General features: G+C 44.8%; 1 protein-coding gene across 1 annotated transcript in view; it reads right to left on the minus strand.

Annotated features, from left to right (window-relative positions):
• Positions 1-24,620, minus strand: part of CPXM2 (carboxypeptidase X, M14 family member 2) — a 127,943-nt gene that overhangs the window by 24,193 nt on the left and 79,130 nt on the right. The window contains exons 5-7 of the mRNA XM_049103208.1: positions 16,389-16,473; positions 15,273-15,423; positions 3,352-3,440 (exon numbers count right to left, since the gene is read on the minus strand). Of these exons, the coding sequence (XP_048959165.1) occupies positions 3,352-3,440; positions 15,273-15,423; positions 16,389-16,473 (325 nt within the window). The remainder of the gene's footprint in view (positions 1-3,351; positions 3,441-15,272; positions 15,424-16,388; positions 16,474-24,620) is intronic.

Below are 24,620 nucleotides of genomic sequence, written 5' to 3' on the forward strand. Positions count from 1 at the left end.
GTTTTTTAAAAGAGTGGGAGGAAGAGGAAAAGTCCCTTTCCACCAGCTTTATTCATTGGCCTGGAAGCAGGGACTGCATCTGGTCCTGTGGAGAAGGAATCTCAGAGGGCGGGAGGCAAGGATGGTGGAAGGAGGCCTCCCAGGGATGCGGAGGAGGTGGGCTCGTCTAGGTCTGCAGGCCGGCTGCCCTGCCCTGGCTTCTTGCCACCATCGCCCCCCACTCTCAGGCAGGCTAAGCCACTACCCCACTGCCCGGTGCCTCTGACCCTCCTGTGCTGCCCTGGAAATTAGCACCATGAGCTGGCTGCCTTCAACCCATGTCTCCGCCCCCACCCTACTTAGCACCAGCCAACCCCAACTTCCTGGGTACCATGCCCTCACAGTCCTACCACCAAAGTCAAGTCACGAGCCTCTTCCTCAAAACCACTTAATTTGTTCTCTTTGTGGACGGTACCCCACCCTCCTCAGAAACATCCCAGACCTCCCTCTCTCTCCCCGCTCATTCCAACAGGTGATCTAGGACTAGCCAGTCCTCCCCAGAGATGCCCCCCACCTCTCATCTCTCTTCAGGCCTGGTGGCTCCTCTCCTGGGTACTGTGACCATCCCTGCCAGTCCACTCCCCACATGCCTTCCAGACTGATCTCCCCAAAACACTTGCTCTGCAACCTAAAAACCTTCTCAGATTCTCAGACTCCATTTAAAGCCTCTCCCGGCACTCAGGCAAGCCTCCTCTCCAGAAACATGTTATTCTGCTCCTGCCTCCATACCTTTATTCTTGCTGCCTGGGGGGACCCTCCCTTCTATCTGCACCTGCCCAAGGCTGGCCGAAGGCCCCAGACCATAGTAGACCCCATCTGCAACCAATGCCTTTCCTCACCCGGGGCCAAAGGGCCAATCACTTCTTCCTACTTATCCCCTAAGTATCTCCCCAGGAAGGACCTCGGATGTACATATTTATCCAGCACACATTACAGGTTTATGACAAAGTAACAGAGTCTCTGCCCTCATGGTCCCAAATGAAGGAGATGTATATAGACATAGAGGTGACACAGCAATTAGAAACGGTGACACATGCTGTGAAGGCTGCAGCACTCCTGGAGGGATCGACTCCCTCGGCCCCACAACACCGGTGATGTGCAACTTGCTCTTTGCTCTCCTTTTCCCTTCCAATGCCACCTGCTGGCCGCCCCCAGCCCCCTGCCGGGGGAGAACAGTCCCTTACAAGTCAGTGCTCTAGAAATATTTCCTGCACACATTCTCAGCATTTCCCATGCAATATGTTTTTCTATTTTCTCCTCGCTCTTCTTGCTGCTGTTTCTCATTTTTTTTGTTGTTTGTTGGAAATGTCTCTCGTGATACTAGGATAAACTAACATTTTTTTTTTTTCTGAAGTAGAAAGATTTCTATAGTAACCCAGCAGACTCCATACGGGGAATTGCTAAAAATGCTGGCTTCTTTTTCATCCCCAGGAGCCAGGAATCCAAATGGCAAATCACTTCCGGCTTGAACACCCTTCAGGATTGAGAGATGCTCCCCTGAATCGTTTCCAGTTGAGTGCTGCAGAGCCCTGAGGTCACCCGCCATCATCTGCAGGGGCCGCACCGGCCAGTCCAAGTGCCTTCTTGGCTCTACATCACCAAGTGATGGTGAGCAGAGTTGCCCAGGGTAATGAAGTACACTCCATTAGCTCTTCTTTTCTGGAAGGACCCCGATTTTCGACACGGAACGACTATTTAAAGCTACCAGCTACCCAGATTCTCTGTGCGATAGCTCATTTTAAATGCATTTAGATTCATTGCTTTTGACATTAATTGCACCAGCTGAGTTGATATTTGCCTAGTTTCTGGGCTCAGAGAAATATCCCGAGATGTGCTAGTGAGCAAAGCTGAATTAACACACAAGTGCTCCGTAAAATGGAACGGTGAGCAGAGTCGTATAAATGCCAGAGAATGTAGAGCAGCAGGGATGACTCAACGACCTCAGGTCCAAACACATTATCCTGATTTCTGAAGAGCAAGACAGCAAGACAATTTCTTTAGCGTGTCCCACCGCTAAGCCCATGCTGACAGGTGTCTCAGGCTCCGTGTGAGTGTCTCAAATTAAATGACATTGAGACAAACTGGGTTTGTTGATTCCCTGGGATGAGGCGGAGAGGCCTCTCGGCTCAGCCTAATTGCTCTGACCTCATGAGCGTCTCCTGCACTTGGACTGGGCAGCTGGCTCCTTCTCTCAGCACTCACGAGCCCTTGCTTTGAGCCTTGTCAGTCTGCCTTTGGTGAATCCTTGTTCTGTAAATGCATTTGTGAGGACATCTCTCTGTTCTGTCATTTCAAACAGATTCTCAGGTATCCAAGGATTTCTCATTTGTCAGCGCCCCCTGAGCTCTCCTAGCACCACACTGGGGGCAAAGGCTGAACAGGATTTCGTGGGCAAAGCACTCGGCACAGGCATGGCTCTTTTAGCTTGCCCTAATAAACGGCTGGTCCCTGCTCCCTTCTGGGCCCAGTATGCAAACACTGTCCACAGCCCGGAATTACGTGCTTTCTGTAACTAAATCTGGGGACAGTCTCAGCTGGGATTGACTTTTGCTCCTAACGGCACTAAAGTACCGAAGGTATCAAGCAGTAGTTCTGAGGTCTGGCTGGCTATTCATTAGAAACACAAGGAGAGCGTTTAAACATTTAGACATCCAGGCCCTTCTCCTAAGGATCCTAATTTTAACCAGCGGCCTGAAATGGGGTTCAAGGATAGATATTTTTCCAACTTTGCCCAGGTGATTCTGTTCTACAACCAAGATGGAGAATCAGTGAATGATAAGGCCTAGTGTTCTGAATCTCCTTGGTACCTGGGCTTCCTCATCAATAAGGTAAGGAAATAGTCATTGCCCTCCTAGGGTGGTTTACCATGTTGATGCAGGTAAACTGCCAATGTAGCAAATTAACGTCGGTCCTACGTGGAGGCTTCTGCTATTACTTTTATCGGTGGTGCCCTAGATCCTCTTTTTTCTTTCACTCTGCCTGTGACGAACATTCTCAAGTCAGTGTTATCACTCAAACATACAGCGAATCTTCACAACTACTGTGTTAAATTGGAAAAGTCTGGTCCAAATTCTGTTTCAACCATTTCCCAGAGAGGAAGCCTTCCTCTGGCCACCAGAACCCCAACGAGGCATTCTCAACCTAGAAACTGCAAGCATGTACTGTGGCTTCAGAAAACCAAAATGATCATTCAGATTCCTATTCCAAACCCATGATCTTAATTTCTAGAAAGAAAAAACAAAAACAAAAACAAAAACAACTATGTTCCCCTGGGCACAGGGTATATAATACTTTGAGAAATCTGGAGCTTACCTGGCGCATTTCCTTATAGTTGTGGTGCTTAAAATCCAGGTCATCGGTGGTGGTCATTTCATTCCGTCGGTGGTAATAGTTATTTGGATCTAGGGACAGAAATATGGTTTTGAATTCACTCACGTAATTCTGTTGCTTGTGGTGGCTCTGTTAGTTGCCTGATTGGTGCAGAGACACAACCCAATCTCCAGCTTCTAACATATGCACAGAGGCGAGAGAACCAACTGTCGAAAAGCACCTCAGGAGTCAAAATTAGCCAGTGGTAGAGATGGGCCTAGAGCCAGAATGCCTGGTTCAAATCTCCACTCCTCTACTTAAGTGCTGTGTGACCTTGGATAAGTCACTGGAGCAGTCTCTGCCCTAGATTCCTTACCCTTAAACAGGGAAGAAAGGTATTTCCCTCACTTTTAGTATTAGTTGGGATAACCTATGTACCTGGAAAACTGTTGACACTTAAGGAATGAATGAGTGAACAAATATCACAACTGTATATATACATGGAAAGCCCTAAAAGTATGGTGCACACTATTAGTTACTCATCCAACATTCAGTCCATTTCCATCCTTCCTAACAGAAACTCTGTGTGGTTTGGGAATCACTCCAATGCTTCTGGGAAACAGACCTCGCATCTCAGCTCAGGGGTCCAGCATGAGAGATTTCAACCAGTCAGAGCACAGCACACCCTGGCCACTCTTACTGGTCCAGATTGAAGGGAAAGACTTTAATGGCACAGAGGAGGAGTGAGAGAGAATCTCTCCAGAGTAGAGGAAGAGAGAACCCCACCAGCACCAGGAGTTACTGAAACCACCCTGGAGCCCAATCAATCTCCCTTGGGACTTCCAATCACATGAGAGATCAAATTCCCTTGCCCCACTAATCCAGGGGGGCTGAGGTTTCTGTTGTTGGAGCCAGGGCACCCCAACTATATTAACACTATTAGCCTATGGGGACTGGGATTCAGGGGTCTGGGAGATGTCTGTCCTTGACTTGATTCTCTTCCACATATAAATTAACCCTTTTCATTAATTCACATAGGCTCTATTATTTATATAATTATGGAAACAAAGGACACTCAGAAGAAAGGACAGGAGGGGGAAGAAGAGTGAGGAGGAAGATAAAGGGGAGGAGCACTCAGTGGACCTGGAGGTCTTTCCCCGGACCTGACCTGCAGCCGGGCCCACGGCATCTCTGTCTGGACGATGAAGCCAGAAACCCTGGCCAGCTCCTGACCTAGAGTTAACATGGTGCTTTAGACAGGTCGCCCTCCTAACCCAGACACCATGGAGGCAAGGCTGAAGCCACAGCAGCTGTGGGTTTGATCCAAGGGGCTTGATGGAGGATTCCAGAGGCAATGGCAGTGGTGGATGACAGAGGGGATGAGCCTTTGCTCCAAGTGGTATCAGGGGCAGCGAGTCTCGATTCGTGCCATCAAAGGTGCTCCTCAGACCAGCACTCTGGCTGCCTCTCAGACCTAGCCCAGACCTACCGAATCAGAATCCACAAGTTAAAAACAACCTCAGCTGACGCCACAGGCTCGGAAGTCTGAGGAGCACTGTCTTAAAGTACTGAGCACGCTGCCAGCAGAGACCAGGCACTCTGCGTACACCATGCACAGCTGCCATCAACCGAGCCAGCTGCGAGTCTGTGTCCCCAGAGCCACAGGTCATGACCACCATAACCGACCCTGCCAGGGTTCACTGACCACTGGCTTCACCCTTGAGGCCTGAGGCGACATGCAATGAGTTGAAAATCATATAGAGACCCAAACACCACAAAGCCAGATTTTAATATCCACAGAAGTAGTATTTGCTGATAATACTATTAGAAACAAGGACTGTCACTGAAGTGGGATTAGCACGCGGGCAAACTGGCACTTTGTCCAGGAAAGAGCAAAAGCAGATCAGGTTTGGCACAAGCCCCCCAATTATGTTTCAAGCACTTTCCTTCCGGGAGTGCGTGCTGACCACACACAAGCTGCCTCCCCTTGGGTTTCCAAACCTGTATGTTTCCAAGCAAAGGTAAAGCTTATTTTTCACATTAATTTACACTTTATTTACCCATATGATGTCTTCTAAGAGCTCCTCAACACTCCCCCAAGTCCCAGAGGCCTCTTTCCAAAACTCTTTAAAGTCCCTTTGTCTTCAAACACAAATTATGCCTTCAAGGTTCTTCAAAAGGATAGAAGAAAAACTCAGAAGTTGAAGTAGCTCTGTGATTGGCAATGTTCTACCTTCCTTAAGACTAATCAACTTGCCTAAGGACAAGGGTACAAGTTCCAGAACTGTCTCAAAACCACAGGTCAAGTATTTTTCACCACTTCCCAGCTCCCACATTTTGAGCAAACAATTCTTGATTTGTCAATTCATTCTGCTTGGATCATGTTTTATTGAGAACCTATTAGGAGCTCAGTACAGTAGGCAAAGAACCAACTCCAGCCCTCTTGGGGCCCAGAGTCTTCAATCACAGCCAATTAGTCAAACCACCAGCCCCTTCTTCTATCTGTGGGTCAAAGATCCCATTTTCTTGTGAGGCATCTATTCCAGATGTTTCAGATAAAACTGCCTTGCCCAACCTGCAGAGTCATGAATATGTGACCAAGGTCCGGCCATGAAGCATGAGTCCTCTACCCACAGTCACTGGCTCAAAGGTGATCCCAAAATCTGAAGATCCAAGCTGGGGCAATCACATGACTTTCCCCACAGAGCTATAGGAGAGTCAGTCTCCTACTGGCATTGCCTGGATGGTGGGTGAGTTTGGGGTATTGATCACTCTGTCCATGAGATGGAGAGAAGGGGAGCCCTGACTCCCCAAGAAGACCCTGACTTAGTGACCTATTCTTGCCTGAAGCTAGAGTCAGAGTCAAATCCACCCCCGGGAATTCTCATTTATGTGAGCCAAAATCCCTCCTCCAACCAAAAGCTAATTAGAATAGGGCTTCTGGCATTTGAAACATCAGTCCTGATTCAGTCTGTGAGGCCTTTATCCTCACAGATGGAGCTTTGGAGAATCAGTCTCCTACTTCCCTTCGAGTGTGTGGTTTTGCACTTCATATGTGCTGAAGACCAGTTGATTCTTTCCGGAACACCTTAGTTACAGGGATGAATTCCTGATGAGGCATGTGGAGCCTAAGGCCATCCCCCTGACTTCTCTTATTCAGAGGTCAGCAAGTCAAAATGAGGCCATTAGAGTGAGCCCTGACCCCTTACGCCTGGTATCTCTAGCGAGGGGGAGGCAGACACAGAGGTAAGCACACAGGGAGAAGGCTCTGTGGAGGTGAGGGCACGGCTGGGGTGATGCATCTACAAGACAAGGAACCCAGATTGCCAGCAGCCCTGCAGAAGCTGGGGGTACAGACCGGGAGCAGGTTCTCCCGCACAGCCTCTGAAGGAGCCAGCCCTACTGACGCCTTGATCTGGGACTCAAGGCCTCCAGAACTGAGACGGTACCTTTCTATTACTCTAAACCACGCAGATTTGGGTCCTCTTCCCAGCAGCCTTAGGAGACCGCTGCACACTTGGGACATTCCTGCCTCCTCACTGCCATGGACACCTGCTCTTCCCATCCCCAAACTCACGCCAGCTCACTACACAGGGCTCTTTTCACGAGTACAGTGATAATTCCAGACCAAACCGCATTACTGGAAATCCACAGAAGCACCAAGATTCTTGAACAATTTTGCTTATCTATTTGCTGCTTTGGGGACCTTGCTTGGAGCGGGTGCTCAGCTGGGAGAGGAGAGGGTATCTTTGCTGGAAAGGAGGCTCACATGCAATCAAGAATCGCTGGGCTCATGAATCCTTTGACAAGCTCCATCCCGAGTAGGCCATCCGCAGAGCTAGAGTTTAGAGGTCCCGGGGATGGCGGAGGGGATGGAGAAGTGATTACCTAGGGTGTGTTTATGGGTCCATGATGAAGTTCAGAAACTAGACAGGGCTGCTGCTTGCAACACGCGAATATGCTAAGTACACTGACCTATATCTTTAAAACAGTTCGTTGTATGTTATGCAAGATTCACCTCATTTTTTTTTTTAAATAAAGGACTGCCATCATTTAAAAAAAATGATCCCCTGCTATACTATGAGCCTTAGGCTTTATTTTCCTATTCACAGTCCTCAGAGTGCTCCCTGAGGATGAGGAGGCCACCAGAGGCACACAGCCACAGCAGATCTTCCTCTACGTGCCTCAAGGCCAGCCTCTCCCACAAGGAAATGCCTGCCCCAGTGGCCCTGCGACCTCCCGAAGCCCCAAAGCCCCAACACCCCCAGCACAGATTCCTGAGTGCAGACAGCCTTCCCAAATGCTAACTGAGCACAAAAGAGCTGGCCCCCTGGTGAAAAGAAGTCACATCTGCCCACACCCCACCTGACTGTTACGACAAAGTTCATTCCGAGAGGGGCAAGGAGGAGGGCTGGAACCCTTGTGTTGAGGCCAGGTCATTACTGTCAGTGGAAGCACCAAGCCCATGACTGCAAGTGGCTCCAAACAGGGAGCAGCACGTCATTCACGCTTATTTTCCTCTCACCCCCATTTCATATTATCCTACAGCATAACAGCTCTGCTGTGCTGCTCGCAGACACCGGCAACCCCTCTGATCACTTGGCTGACGCTGCTTCTCCAGACAGTCCTGGGGAACTATTTGCAGCCTGACAGGAGAAACTCTCAGAAAAGACAACTGTTAAGACTACTGATGTTGCTGCAGTTCCCCGGAACCAATAAGGGGCGGATGGACCAAGAGAAACCACAGGTTTATTTGAATCAGTAAGGGCAAGTCACCCTCAGTTGCAGGGAGGGCGGGCTGCAGCCAGCAAGGCTGGATCCCCCTCAATTGGAGTGGTTCCCTGGGGGGGAAAGGATGCCCGATGCGCTTCTCTCGTTACCCCGTTGCTCTGGGGGGAGCAAAGGTGTCCATCTCCTCCCGGAACCTCTGGGCCTTGCCTCAGAACGGGCACATTCTAACGTGTTTGATGCATGAATGCATGAGTGAGGAATGAGAGAATGGGTGGACGGATGGATAGGTATCCCAATCAAGATATTTAGGAAAGACTACTTACAAAAAAGATAACACTTTCTGGGGCTAGGAAACCTCGGAGAAGGGGCCCGCTTTATGCTGCGATACTACTCCCTCTTGCCACCACGGCAGAGCAAAGACTGGCAGGCAGGGCAGAGGGGGTGGTGAATGACAACCACATCCTCCGGATTGAAGGCGATTGTGGAACATTAGGCCATCCCGGGTCTCCCGGGTACTCGTTTTCTAAGGCTGCGAGCATAAACTATCATAAAATAGGCAATTTGAAACAAATTTACTCTCTCACAGTGCTGAAGGATAGAAGTCTGAAATCCATGTGTGGGCAGGGCTGTGCACGCTCAAGCCTTCCTTGCCTCTCCCCAGCTTCTGGAAGTTGCTGGCAACCCCTGGCTTGTGGCCACACCGTGCCAATCTCTGCCTCTATTACCATCAGGCCTTCTCCTTCAGTGTCTCTGTTTTCTCTTCCTAAGGACGCCAGTCACTGGATTTAAGGCCCACGCTAAGCTTACCTAATCACGCCTGCAAAGACCCTCTTTCCAAATAAGATCACATTCTGAGGTGCCCAATGGACAAAATAGGGGGGATGCTATTCAACCCAACGTAGTCATGGCATGCACTACACAGAGGCCCACTGGGGGAGGACCACCCACCTTTCTGAACTGAGCTATTTTGGTACAATAAGACCTAAGCTTCTTGCTGTGTTACTGAGCCCAGGGCAGGAGGGAAATCTGTGGCTCCCCATGTGACCTGCTCTCTCATCTCCAAATCTGAGTCCTCTGCACAAGGGGGAGACATGCAATGGAGGCATTGTGATTTCCCGGAAAAGTAGAGGTTTATCCCCACCAGAATATCTTAAGAGCAGCCAGTAGCCTGTAAGCTACATACAGAGGACAAAACAGAACCAGGACAAGAAGAAATGAGACCTCTTCTCATCTCATTCTCCCGCCATCCATGGGGTCTGGTGACCTTAGAAATAAATGACTTAGCCACAGAACCAAATGGTCTGACCAAAGACAGTAAAAGAAAGTGGGAGGAGGAAAGGGAGACAATGACATCTGTTCTGCACTGACCGCGTGAGGGCACTCTACAAATGGTTCTTGCTTAGCCTTTGCAGTGTCTGTGCATCAGGAATGGAAGAGCAGATGAACAATGACAAGGCAGGAGGGCAGCCTGCGTGCATTCCAGGGGGCAACAGAGTCCTTCTCGTGGAACTCATGACTTTGAAAGGCAAGGCTCCATCAAGCCAGGATGGGAGAAGGGAGAGAAAGGGAGCTCCTGGTCTCTATCTAAAAAAGAAACTGATGTTTCAATCCCACTCGGCCCCCTCTCCCAACCCAGAAGTTTGAGAGACAGGAAGTCAGAAGAAGACAGAGCCAGACAGGGAATGGGAAGCAGAGGAAAGGTCTAGGTGGGGAGGGCACAGTCACAGGCCAGTCTGTGGAGAAAGGCAGCAAACCATGGATCCCCTTTGCTGGGATGACCAGGAGCCTCAGGGACAGAAATGTTGATTGTCAGGCCTGTGTGGTTCTATGTTACATGCAACAAAGCCCCCTTTTTAATCTCCAAACCTCAGCAATAATCCTTCATGTGAATCAGCATCAGTGGAGACTGTTGCTCTCAAGTCCGGGGGAAGGGGAACGATGGCGTGAGCTGACCAGGAGCAGCACCAGGAGGAGTCACATGAAGCAGAAGGCAGAAAGTGACCACCTGGAAAGTGCAAGCGACCACCCCAGGTAGCCCCAGAAATACTGGGGGGCAGGAGGGGAATGGAGGCTCAGGACCTCCATAGGTACATGGGGAGGGCTTGAGTCATCTCACGGAGATGCTTTAGGGAAGGGGGACACAGGAGTGGAAGGAGTTGGTCCCAATTCTACAGGGAAGCTATTGTCTCCACTTCAGACACGAGAAAAGCAAAGCACAGAGTATTTCCACATCCTGCACAAGACCACAGGTGCCAAGGGATGACAGTAGAACTTGAGCTGACGCCTAATCTAAGCCAGAGCTCATGCCCTTTCTCTCCACTCGGCTTCCCTGAAAGGGACATGAATTCTCTCTCTCTCTCTCTCTCTTTTTTTTTTTTTCAGATCACATAAGGCCCAGGCAACCAGTAACCATGAAGGCAGGCTGAAGCTGGTACACAGCCACTCTCGTGAGGGCTTCTAGTCTCATCTGGAGGAGGCTGAAAACGTCACCCACAGCAAAGGAAGATAAAATAAGGAACACAGCAACTTTGTGTTCTGATTCCTGTCTTTTCAAAAAATAATAGCCAGTTCCATGGGACAATGGGTATCCACACTGTGGTCTTTGTGAAGAAATGTGGAAGGTAGCAAAATAAGTAGATTTACGAAGTCCTCTGCAGCTATGCTGACCCAATGGAGCCCATCCTTCCCCCAACTTCTCCATATTGATGGGAAGCAGGTGAGGGTGGCTGAAGACAAGCAAGACAGGTGGTGGTCTTACAATTGAAATATTTCCTCAGTGATCTATGACTGGGAGGGTATGTGTGTTGGGAGGAAGGAGGGAGATGCAGCGTATCCAGCGGTCTTGGCCCACCTGCAGGAATGACTGTGGGGCATCTTCCCTTAGCAGAGCTTCTGTGCTGGAGGGAAAACAAGCTCCTGCCCCCAGACCTCCGCACATCTCCTCACAAGGTCTTGAGTTGCATCCAAGAACACCTAGACACCTCTGCACTGTGCAGATGGAGGGCAGTTGCTCAGACCTGGTGGCAGGGAAGATGAGATGGAAGGAGTGGTGCTTTCCCAGGGAGGATGGAATCACACCTTTATGGCAGGAGCCTCTGAGCAGCACCAGGGCTCAAGCATTACCCTCCCCTGTAGTCCCCTGAAGTCATTTCCCAGGACTCTGGGCCCAGTCCTGCTGCCCTGTGGGAAGTCATATGTAGAGCAATGGGGCTTTTTTCAGAAACAGCACACATGGCAGTATTGTTTGCAGTAGCAAAATAAATGAGAACTGGCAACTCTGTGACCTCGAAGTCAGCCAGTGTGTGTTTTAACCTGAAATATTTATTAAAAGTATATCTTAGAAAAAAAAATAAATAAATAAAATAAAATAAAATAAAATAAAATAAAATAAAAGTATATCTTAGGAAGCTCTCCGCAGCTTCTGATATGCATAGATCTTTAGGCATTCTCATCCAAAGTGGGAAAATCCATTCAAATTTGGGGAAGAGGACTTTTTAAAAATGTATTTACTGGGCAGCCCCGGTGGCGCAGCGGTTTGGCGCCGCCTGCAGCTTGGGGTGTGATCCTGGAGGCCTGGGATCGAGTCCCACATCAGGCTCCCTGTGGAGCCTGCTTCTCCCTCTGCCTGTGTCTCTGCCTCTCTCTCTCTGTGTCTATGACTAAATAAATGGAATCTTTAAAAAAATAAAAAATTAAAAAAAAATTAAAAAAAATAAAAATGTATTTACTTATTTATTTATTTATTTTAGAGAGAGAGAGAGTATGAACAGGGGACAGGGAGCAGGCAAAAAGAGGGAGAGAGAATCTCCAGCAAACTCCCTGCTGAGCATGGAGCCCAACACAGGGCTTGATCCTGTGAGATCACACAGGCCCCTGAGATCATGATCTGAGCCAAAATCAAGAGTTGGCCACTTAACCAACTAAGTCACCCAGGGATCCTGACTTTTTTTCAACTTTTCAAATAATGAACAACCCAGAAGGTATTTGTTAGATGAAATAAGTCAGACTGAGAAAGACAAATACCATATGATTTCAGTCATATATGGAATCTAAAAAAACAAATGAATAAACAAGCAAACAAAAAGCAGAACCAGACCCATAAATACAGAGAACAAATTGGTGGTTGCCAGAGGGGAAAGGGTGGGGGATTGGTCTTGTCCAATCACTACTATGCTGTACACCTGAAACTCATGCAACATTGTGTCAACTATGCTCAAATAGATTTAAAAAAAAGAATACAGAATATTTTTAAATGAAAAAATTTTAATTATGGTATAATACATATATAATTTATCATCCTAACCATTTTTAAGAGTACAGTTAGGTTGCATTAAATATATCCACATTGTTGTGAGTCAGATCTCTAGAACTTTCTCATCTTGCAAAACTGAAACTGTAACCATCAACAACACTCCAGTTTCTTTTCATTTTGAGCTTTAAAAATCCTATTAATAGACTATGACATGCGGTAATTCATTTTCCAGTTCAAAAATTTCTGGAAACATTACTCAAGAAAGCTTGAAAAGAATCACCACCTTCTTCTGCCCCGACCTGAGAGTTCACAGGAAGATGGCAAGCACAGAACAAAGAGAGCAGAAGCAAAAGTAAATGAATTTTTCATAAACAAGCGTTCCAGGAAAAACAGACTCTAGGCAGTTGCATTTAGACCACAAGGTCCGAACAGCTGAGTTGGTTGGGTCATCTCTGTCTTTGGCCTCATTAACTTGCACAAAGGAACTGTGCCAACAGCAGGGCAATGAGCAAGGTTCACTTACCCACGTGGATGTGGGGACCCCTGAGCTGCCCCAGTCCCTCTGGTGTGACCATTACCAGGTGGCATGTTCAAAGGCCAGTTCCCCTCTGTGTAGACTGCTAAGTAGTTTCTAGAAGAGAAATGGCCCTAAAAACTTGGGGTTGGAAATAAAGCCATTCAAAGTCTGTACTTGAAACCCATCTAGATTTCACACTGCAACTATTGTGTTTAAATTGCCCCAAGGATCTATCTTCAAACACACCCCCCCTCAAGAATAACTTCCCAGGGAAATATTTATTTCATGAGACTCTCACAGGCTACACTTTGCCCTTTACCAGCAGTGGATGAATTCCTGTCCACAGAGAGAAACCATGACCCTGCTCTTTAAAGCAGGCAGGCATAGGCAGGAGAGCAAGCCTCCTAGCCTGGCACAAAGAGGGCCTCTCAGATAGCCGCCTGTTTCTGAGTCTGCAGACTCTGTGTGCTCTGCAAAGCCCAGTGGGCCTGGGGTGGCAGCAGGTGGGACCTGTAGTGACAACTCCAACACAAACCAGCCACAAGAGGAGCCCAGGTCCCAAATCATGTTGGCCTTCAACATCCTCTCTGGATCAGCCTTGAAAAGGTGCACACACCCTTTGCACCAGTGACCCTATTTATCAGAATCTAACATAAGCACTAATCCTATAACTGAATAATCCTGTAATTTACACAGTGATTGTGGATACGCACAATGACATAGAAATAAAAACGTTCCTTGTGTGGTTCTTTATGGAACCAAAATATTGGAAACAACTGAACCTCCAACTGTAAGGTAGACTAAAAACTGGATTTTGTCTATAGACTAGATAGATGCATCCACAGAACAGATGGTATCTAATAGTTTTAATGACATAAAAAAAAAGGTTTGCGAGCTAGTAAGTCCAAATATATAACAAAGAATCTGTCTGGTGTGAGTGTGAGTAGGTAGGCAGATAGACCCATCTTTTCTCATCGATACAGAGTTTGTGTTCTAAAAATTCATACTTGGCAAAGCAAGAGCATGGATATTATGGGATCAAGAGAAAAGCAATAAATGACATTAAATGTGCTTTGAAAATGCAATAAATATCAATTCACAGTAGGGGGGCAGGGGGTTGGATGGCTACAGAAATAGCCCGATGGCTATAATGGCATCTGAGAGCGTCAGAACTGGTGATGCGCTTCCCCAGGCTCAGAGAACCACAGAAGTAGCAAGGCTTCACTCTCTCACTAGACAAGAGTGGTAAGGAAAGCTAGAACCCAAAAACGTGCTCCCGTGTTCCCTAGGGACGGACTGCAGGTAGACAGGGATGGCTCTAATGAAGAGCTTTAGGAATGTGCTAGGAGCTTGCTTCCTGCCCTGGAGATGCCCAGGCAGGATGAAGGGGCTGCCATCGACAGGCTCCACGCGGGCACAAACTCACAAGTTCTGAAAGGCCAAACAGAGCCATTCCTGAGCCAGACCACATCAGCCCGTCCAGAGCAGACACCAGCGAGGATCCAGGTGACACACATGTGAATTCAAGCCCCCTTCGTCCTGCCACCCTGAGGGCACACCCAGATATCATCATGTGAAAATAGGCCACAGGAAATAAATAAGCACTCACCCAAAGACACAGGCACCCAAGCACAGTGACTTAAACAGAAAGAGCCTATGTACACAGTCACATTTAAAATTAAGGGCAGTCCTGGTGGTTCAGCGGTTTAGCGCCGCCTTCGGCCCAGGGAGACCCGGAATCGAGTCCCACGTCCCACATCAGGCTCCCCTCTGCCTGTGTCTCTGCCTCTTTCTTTCTGTGTCTCTCATGAATAAATAAAATAAAAATCTTAAAAAATACATTTAAAAATTAATTTCTGGGGAGGTGGGCGGGGAGTTGGGGTAACTGGATGACAGGCACTGAGGAAGGCACTTGATGGGATGAGCACGGGTGTCATACTATATGTCGGCAAATCGAACTTCAATATAAACAAATGAAAAAATAAATAATTAAATTAAATTAATTTCTGACATCTCCTCTACCCAGAGTGGTGGGAGTGCTCGAGGAGAATTAAATATGCTACCAAATATTTTCTCTAATTTTTTTTTTACTTGCTTCTGAGTGGTAGCATTGAGTGAGTTTTCAGCCTTGAAACATGCATCATCTTCAAATCCCAGTAGGCAAAACCACAGTTGACACATCACTTTGCTACCCCCAAATATTCATGATGCTTCTAAGTGGGATTATGGAGGTTTTTATTTCTTCTCTTGCTGCTTAGCTATGTTTTCTAAATATTCTGCAATAGATACAGGTTGGTTTTTTTTTTGTTGTTGTTGTTTTTTTACATGAGAAAAAGATTGCTTGGTTTGTTTGCAGTCACCTTGGCTAGGCACCTGTTCTCCGTCAGCACCCCACCCGCAGTAAGCAGGGAAGGGCGAGCTCACCTGGAAGCGGACAGCCAAGAATCTCCATCCTCATACAGATGCTCCCATTGTCAAACCAGGACTGTGGATTTATGCGGATATAGCGGGCCACCATGGGGACAGGCAGCTCATTGAGAACAGGGATCTCCTTTTCGCTGTTTCCTTCAAATATCTACTTATGCACAAGGGGAAAAAAGGAGAATCGTTTAGAGCTTGATTATCGAGGGATAAAAGGGTGATTCACTCATTCCAGAAGACTTTACTGAGGAATACCCAATGTGTGCTGGGCATTGAGGGGGGGAAAAAGTGAATCAAGCATGGACCCTACTCTCAGGAAGCCCCCCCCCCATCTACTGGGGTAGTAGAGAGGGGAGGAGGAGGGAATACTTGGATAATCCAGGTAAAATCTATTAGTGCCTTGGTAGAGGGATGGCCACGGAGCTCTGGGATTTCAGAAGAAGGAAAGGACCTAGCAGAGCTTTGGGGAGCAGGTGGCATTTGAATTGGTCTTGAAGGAAAACTCTTTAGACCTGTAGGGATGGCAGGGATTCTAGAGAAAAGCAGCAGGAATGACAGGAGAAGCCCAGAGGTGGACTTCCGAAGGAGCAGAGCAGCTGGCTCATGTTTACTGGATCATAGAAGGAGTGTGTGCAGGGCATAAGAAAGAGAAAGAAGATTGAAGCCAGAGATGCCATCCAATTGTGGAAGACTCTGGAAACTGTGTGAGAAAGGAAATGCTTGAGAACCAGAGAAAGAGGGCGACATGAGCAGAACTGGCCAATGTGGGATGAATCATAGGGTGGAAAGATGGAGGTCATTAGAGACCACTGGAGAACTGTGACAGCTGAGGGGCTGTGAGGGATGCCAGCACACTGCCTGTGCCCCATGGCTCCCAGGGCTGACCTGTGAATTCTAGAAGAAACGACATCCCAGCAGCTCAGAATTTTACATTAGCTCTCAAAGGGCCACTTGGCACTGCACTTCAGGGCATGGAAGCAGGGGGTGGGGGACATTATCCACCACTGGTTTGAGTTGACACAGTATCAGCAGACATCGAGGGGGCACACATCACCTCTCTTTGCAGAGACCCACGTAGCTGGGTACCAAGGGCGTGGACAGAGGGAATATGAAACTCACCATGTCTCCAGATCCATTCTTAACAGTGACCCATGTGTGGCTGTCATTGCTCACCATGACCTTGTAGGAAGTCACCCAGTCACTCCTAAAAGAAAATAAGACGTTTTAAAACTACATTTTAAAATGTTTACCTCAGGTGCTTGGGTGGCTCAGTTAGTTAAGCGTCTGTCTTCAGCTCAAGACATGATTGGGGTCCTGGGATCGAGCCCCATGTCAGGCTCCCTGCTCAGTGGGGAGTCAGCTTCTCCCTCTCCCTCTGCCCCTGCTTGCTTGCGCTCTCTCAATCTCTCCAATAAATAAATAAAACCTTTTTAAAAATTAAAAAAAATGTACTTTCTTTCCTTATGATTTTCTCAACATTATCTTTTCTCCAGCTTACTTTATCGTGCATTAACTAACATTAATGGTAAGGCTCCGTTCTGGACAACAGTAGGCTATTGGTAGTTGATTTTTTGAGAGCCAGAAGTTATACAAAAATTTTCATCTGTACAGGGTGTCGATGCCCCTAACCCCCGCGTCGTTCAAGGGTCAGCGGTAGGTCCCAGTAATAGATGACACTGAGCCACAGCCTGGCCCCACTGCTCACCCTACCTGCGTCCTCACTCAGCTAACTGACCTCACAGCTAACATGACTCACCCATGCCACTGTGGATTCATCTGTAAAAATGAGGATCCTAAAAGCACCAAGCCTAAAGGATTAACATGAGCCTTCAATGGTTTAATGCTCCTTAAACACTTCAGACAGTGTGTGGTCCCCAGTAAGCACTCCGTGCTGGTCACACATGAAGAGACACAAACACTTATGTATCTGTTTATATGGAACATTAACATCACACGTGGTAGTCGAGTTCCATGTGGAAAAGTAACCTCAGTAAAAACTGCAAGTTGGTCTAGAAATTTCATCTGGAAAACGATTTGGGAACATAACAAACTGCATGCCACCAGCCACAAAAATAACAGCTTGACTGTCTAGGAGACACTGGGCTTCTCCTTGGCTGTCACAGCCATGCAGACAATCCCTCTACCCCCCAGCAATAATCCACTGTGAGCTGGGCCCAGAGCCAGACCTGCCACCATGTCCTACCGCACAGAAATCACTGAGGTGACAATGGTCATGAAAGGACTTCCCGGAGTGGGAGTCAACCCGTTAGGCCATGCCAGAAAAGCAGCCTCACAGGGAAGGCACATTTTCGTCCCTCAGCCTCACTGTTCATAACATTAATGGTTAACCAATGTAGAAGATTCGGAGCATCATCCTTTTTAATTTTTAAAATCCTGGAACTAAACAACAATTCATTAATCCTTTAGAACATTCTGTCACCTGAAGCATTTGGATCCTTCTTTTCCTACTGTGAAATCTCCTTGGATTTGGGAGCTAGATCTATCCCAATACGGTTCTGAGCTTCTGAATCAGTACTGCCTAGGAAAGTTCACTTAGAAAGATGAGCTTCGGGGAATACCTGGGTGGCTCAGCGGTTTAGCGCCTTCCTTCGGCCCAGGGTGTGGTCCTGGAGTCCCGGGATCGAGTGCCACATCAGGCTCCCTACATGGAGCCTGCTTCTCCCTCTGCCTGTGTCTCTGCCTCTCTCTCTCCCTCTCTCTGTGTATCTCATGAATAAATAAATAAATCTTTAAAAAAAAAAAAGAAAGATGAGCTTCTTCTATTCATTCTGGTTCATCCGACTGACTCGTGAAAACTATTCCTAGGTGCTTCTCTAGGTGCTTGGAGACGAATCCTCCCCACAAGTCTTCTCTCTCCTCCTCTCTCCTCCCCACCAGCTTGGTCTGAACACCTGCCAAAAGCTGGAAGCTGTCAAGCACCGTGTTTCCCCCTGGAGAGGGTGAAGGCTGAGCCCACACCTGCAGACTGCGAAGCATCAAGCATGCCTTCTGAAAGGCACATAGGCACAGCTCATGTCCTCTGCACTGGAAAATATCCTCACCCCGAAGAGCAACCTGTCTCCCACGTTCAAAGAATCACTAAAGACCTTGCAAGTGTAGCCCCTTTTATGGCTGCTAACACCCCATAGTGATCTGGCAAGGCAGCCTGCAGACATGAGGGGTGCATCCTACCTGCAGAGACAGAGGTGATGACCTTAAGGGAGCCTCTCGATTGAGAGAAACACACACAATGAGAAAGGGGTAGAAAGAAACATTAAAAATAAGCTGTCCAAAGAAAAGGGGAGAAAAGAAATGAAAACCAAGCAACAATTTCGCAAACTCAGAACAAATGTGGACCAATCCGTTACTTATGTTTGAAGGGCAATTGTTTCCCTGGCTCTGACCTGTTCTCTGGACCGCAGACCTCCGTCACTTGCTCTGCCCATCTGACCTCTCTCCACTTCTCATGTCCCAGCAACATCCCAAATTTACCCCACCCCAAGGAATGGATGCAGGTCTCCTGCTCCGCACCTCCACCGGGGCCAGACAGAGCATCTGCCTCAGGAAAGGCACTGGCATTCCCCAGAGGGGACAAAATCCCAGGGTCCTCCGTGGCACCCCACTCTCTCTCCCCCACCACCTCCATTGAGACTATCACCAAGTTCTGTCAATTTCACCTCCCACAGTTTTCTAGCATCTACCCACCTCTCTCCACCTTCACTGCCACCACCCCAGCCCATTCTCCCTGGCCAGGACTGCTGCCTCCCAATTCTATCTTGCAGTCAGAGACTGCTTTTTCTAATGAAATACTATCATGTGACCGCCTGACTAAAATACTACCCTTCTTGGGTAGTAAGGCCAAAATCCTCATTCTGTTCTATAAGACTCTTGCTCACCTTTTGTTCTCTGTGCTCTTTCTTTCAATTCCTGATAACGATTAAACTCTCTTGCCTCCGGGCCTCAGCACATACAGTTTTCATTTCTTCTCTCCCATCCTGTCTGCCTCTAAATCAATCATTCAGACCTCAGATCTTATCAGATAAGGCCATCCTAATCGCCTAACCTGGCCAATTTCTTTTCTTCTATGTTCCTTTCTTTCATAGTTTAATTCCACTTACAATTTTATACCCCTTTCTAGAATTATCTGAGAGTGTCTTTATCTCACACTACAGGAGAAGCATCCCATAGATGGAGGAAGAAGAGATCACGGTACTTTGGAGGATGCAAAAGGAAGCTGGTGCTCCTGGAGAGCAGAGCAAGGGACAAGGCAGGACAACTGGGGCTGGATGGGCTTTGCAGACCATTTGATGGAGGTGGAACTTCCTCTGTCAAGCAATACGGAGCTGGCCCCCTTGGAGTCCACCAAGCATGGTCAAAAGTACCTCAAGACCAATTAGAAGGTCTCCTCCACTTTCAAAATTTCCACCTTAGCAGAACATTTAGAAACCAGAGACTACCTGAGTGTCTCCTATTTAGTCTGTGAAACTGACTCTCCTTTCTACTACCTCCTGCTGAAATGCAAGTAATGGCAGAGGTCCCCCTGCCACCGGTTTATGCATAAACAGCCTTTGTTCATTTTGTCTCAGGCTTAGTTTTGTCCTTGACAATTCATACTGTTGCCCATATTATGATTTTTTTCCTTCTCATTGCTGCCTAGTATTCCATTCAAAGAACAGACACTTTGTCCATTTTATTGCTAATGAACATTTGAGTAGTTTCCAGTTGGGGCCATTTTGAACAGTGGTTCCGTGAATATTCTTCTATGTATCTTTTGGTGACTTTATGCAAAATTCTGCTTGGTGTGTAATTAGAAATGTCATTGCTGGATCATAGGATCCCAGGATATAGATGTGTTCAGCAGTAGTAGTTTCCCAAAGTAACTATCTACGTGCACTCAAACCGGCAATGTTTGAGAGTTCATGATGTTCCATGTTCTTGTCAACACTTGGTATTATCTTTCTTTCTCATTTTAGCCATTCTGATGGGTGTGTCCTATTATTCTGTGGTGATTTTTATTTCAATGTCCTAGATGACTAATAAATTTTGACATGTTGCATGTTTATTGGGCATCTGAATATCATCTTCTGTGAAATGTTTATTCAAATCCCCCCCTTTTTAAATTAAGTTGTCTCTCTTATTGTGATTTGTAAGAGTTTCTTTATATATTCTAGATAGGCATTTTTTTTCTTGAGCATATGGATTGCTAATATCTTTTCCCATTTGTGTCCTCCTTTTCATTTTTTTTTTGTGGTATCTTTTTTTAAAATTTAATTCATTTATTTAAGAGAGAGAGAGAGAGAGAGAGAGAGAGAGAAAGCACCAGTGGGGTGAGGGGCAGAGGGAGAGGAAGAAGCAGACCCTCCACTGAGCAGGATGCTGACTCCAGGCTTAATCCCAGGACCCCAGGATCATGACCTGAGCTGAAGGCAGATTCTTAACTGGGTCACTGAGGTGCCCCATCTTTGTGGTATCTTTTGATAAACAGAATGTCTTAATCTTTACATTGTCTAATTAACCTTTGTTTTCTTCACAGTTTTCAGTATTTGTGCCCCTTTCAACACATTTTTGCCTACTGCAAGATCATAAAGATATTCTCCTATGCATTCTTCTAAAAGCTTTATTGCTTTACCTATTACATTTAGATCTGCAACCCACACAGAGTCAACTATTATATGGTGTGAGTTAGAGGTCAAGATACATTTTTTTCTGAAAAGGCCTCCCAACTGACCTAGAACCATTTATATGATTATTTTTCTACTGCACATCAGTGACACATTTGCTATAGATCATGTGGCTGTATACAGGTAAGCATGTTCCCTGATGCTCTAGTCTCTTCCATTGGTCTGCTTCCTACCTGGTGCTAAACCCATCCTGTCTTGATTTCTATAGCTTTATAGTAAGTCTTTATACCTGGTAGTGTATATTTTCCCACTTTGTTTTTGCTTTTTGTAGTTCCCTTGACTATTCCTGGCCCTTTGTATTCCCGTATAAATTTCAGAATCACCTTGTCAACTTCCAAAAGAGGGACTTTTGGATTTTAATTGAGGTGGCACTAAATATATAGGTCAGCTTTAAGGGAATCAACGTCTTTCAATATTAAATTTCCTAATCCATAAACATGGTATATTCCTCTATTTATTTAGGTCTTTATTTTGCTTATCTCTTGCTGGATTTATTCCTCAGTAGTTGATTTTTTGATGATTTTATAAATGATATTACCTTAAATTTTATTTTCTCCCTGTTTGTTGCTGGTATGGAGAAATACAAATGCTTTTTGTATAATGATTTTATATCCAGCTACTTTGTTAATTCATTAATTAATTCTAATAGTCTAGGATTCCTTTGGATGTTGTTAAGGACATGGCTATATTATCTGAGCACTATGATAGTTCTGCTTCTTTATTTCTTTTTCTTGCCTTATTTATTACACTGGTTAGGATCTCCAGTTCAGTACTGAAAGAAGTGGTACTAATAGCCACCCTTGTCTGATTCCTGAGATTGAAGGAAAGGTTTAGGCATTTCACCACTGGGTAAGATGTTTCCTGTTAATATTTTTTTCCTTTAATTTATTTTATTTTAACCAAGTATGAGTTCATTATTTTTTCAAGTAATAAGAGAGTCTGGATGTTTGCAGCTGCTGGCACTCATTCAGCTGGTTGATTGTGTCAGAGTCAACATCAACAGACATTCATTTGTCATATCCGATATCTCAGAACTCTAAGAGAATGTTGCCAGGACTCAGTGTACATTCATTTTTCCATATTCATTGTTTCAGAGTTCTAAGAAGACATTCTTATATATTCATTTTCCATACTTGTCTCAGAGTTCTAAGAAAACACCAAGATATACTCATTTTTTTTCACACTTACTGTCTTTGGGTTGTAATATAGTTGCTGTAGCTCCATATCATGTCCATGTTCAGAAAACATTGGATAAAATCTTTTAGTTTCTATCAAGTTTCTATCAAGCTATACAGTTTCTATCAAGCTACTGTTATAACAGAACAATGTGCAATTCCTCTTGTTTGGGCTTTTTTCACATTTTAAAAACTTACAGTTCTTGAAATGAATCAGTACACATAAACTTTGGACTCACTGCAGAAGCTCCAAGCAGATGCTATATAGTATGTGCCCTGGAACCCCTCACTACAAGGGGCTTGACTCTACCATATGTTTTTTATAGATGGCTATAGAATTTTCTCAGATGCCTTTTCGGCACTTATCAGAGCAGTCATATGATTTTTCTCTTTAGTTCTCTTTATGTGGTGAATTACAGTGTTTGGTTACAATTGTGGCTAAAGTACCCTCATATTCCTGGAATAAATCCCACTTGGTGGTGATATATGACCCTTTTATGTATTGATGGACTCAATTTAGTAGTATGTTGATTAGCATTTTTTGTATTCACGCTCATGAAAAAGTTTCCCATATTTTTGCTTTTTGTAATGTCTTCATCAGATTTTGATATCAAAGTTATGCAAACTCATAGTTGGGAAATGCTTCTGTTTCCATTGTCTGTATTTTTTTAAGTGCCATTTCTTTCTTGAATGTTTGGAAGAATTCAACCAAAATTTTTTAAATTAAGAGTTTTTTGAGGGGGCAATATTTGATAATGAACTGATATTGGATTACTCTGATATTCTATTTCTTCTTCTGTCAGTTTTAGTAAATTATGTTTTTTGAGGAACTATTGCATTTCAGCTACTTTCAATGTTATTGGCATAAACTTGTTTTCGTATTATTTTATTGCCTTCCTAATGTCTGTAGCATTTTTAGTGATGCTACCTTTTACAATTTTGATGTTGATAGTTGATTTTTTTTCTCTTTTCCTAATTAACCAAGAGTTAATTAATTTTATTAATCTTTTCAAAGAATCAACTTTTGGCTTTGTTTTCCCTCTTTATTATTCATTTCCTATAAGTAACCTAGTGACCTAATATGTTTCCAGTTAGGAATCATATGTGTTTCCAAGTAGGAACCATATGACTCCTATCAAACTATCATTTTTACAGACCAAAATGGTTGACTATCAGCAATTTCCTAAGGTGAAAATAATATTTTATTAATTTTTACTCTTATCTTTACTGTTTTCCTATTGCACATTTTTTAGGTTTGATTTGTTGTTAATTTTGCAATAGTTTCTTGAGACCATTAATTTTCAGTCTTCAATCCTAATATATGCATTTATGGTTAAAGTTCTTTCTTAGAGCTGCTTTAGCTATATGCCATAATTTTTAAATTTTATATATATCATTTAGTTCAAAATATTAATTTCAGTTGTGATTTCTCCTTTAACCATGGACTATTTAGAAATATAATTTTAAATTTCCAAATGTGGGGGTTTTCTAGTTTTCTTTTTATTATTGATTTCTAGTTTAACTCAGGGAACAAACTGAATCATGTCAATCCTTTGACATTTGTTGAGACATCCTTTTATGGCTCAGCATATGGTTGATTTGGGCTAATGTTCCATGTGCACTTGAAACCAATGTCAGTTCTGTAATTATTGTGTGCAGTGTTCCACATATAAAATTTTGATCAAATGTACTAAGTGTATTATTCACATTTTCTGTATACTTAATGAATTTGTGCCTGCTTATTCTATTGCTTGTAGAAAGAGGTGTGTAAAAGAATATCAATCTGATTGTGAATTTATCTGTTTCTCCTTGCAGTTCTCTAAACCTATATATATATATATATATACACACACACATATATATATGAATAAAGCTATGATATTGAGTGCATACAGATTTAAGACTGCCATATAGTACTAGTAGATTGACTCTTTTATGATTTAAAAAATGTCCCTTTTTTATTTCTATCAATGCTTTCTGCCTTAATGTTGACTTTGCCTGATATTAAGATAGTTATCTTGTTTTATTTTGCTAGGGTATGTGTATTTTTTTCCATTCTTTTGCATTTAAACTTCTGTTTCCTTACATTTAAACTGTGTCTCCTATAAATAGCCTGTAGTTCAGTTTTATGAGGTTTTTTCTTAAGCACAGTACGATCATATTCTTCTTCTCTTGGAGATTGTAGTTCATTTAAAGGTAACGTAATCAGTGTTCTATTTGGATTTATATCTACCATCTTACTATTTGTTTTCTATTTGACCCATCTGTTTCATTCCCCTTTCTTTTTCTGCCTTTTTTATTTGATAATCAGATATCCTATTATTCTATTTTCTCTTTATTAACTTACTAGGTATACACTCACATTATTCTTTTCATAATTACCCTAAATATTTCAATATGTATCCTTAAGTGACTAGTCTTATTCAAATTGTAATTCTATCACTTCCATGATAATGTTAGAACCATACAACATTGTAAGTCCATTTCCTATCTTT

The sequence above is a fragment of the Canis lupus genome, chromosome 28, assembly GCF_003254725.2.
Source record: "Canis lupus dingo isolate Sandy chromosome 28, ASM325472v2, whole genome shotgun sequence".
Taxonomy (NCBI): Eukaryota; Metazoa; Chordata; class Mammalia; order Carnivora; family Canidae; genus Canis; species Canis lupus.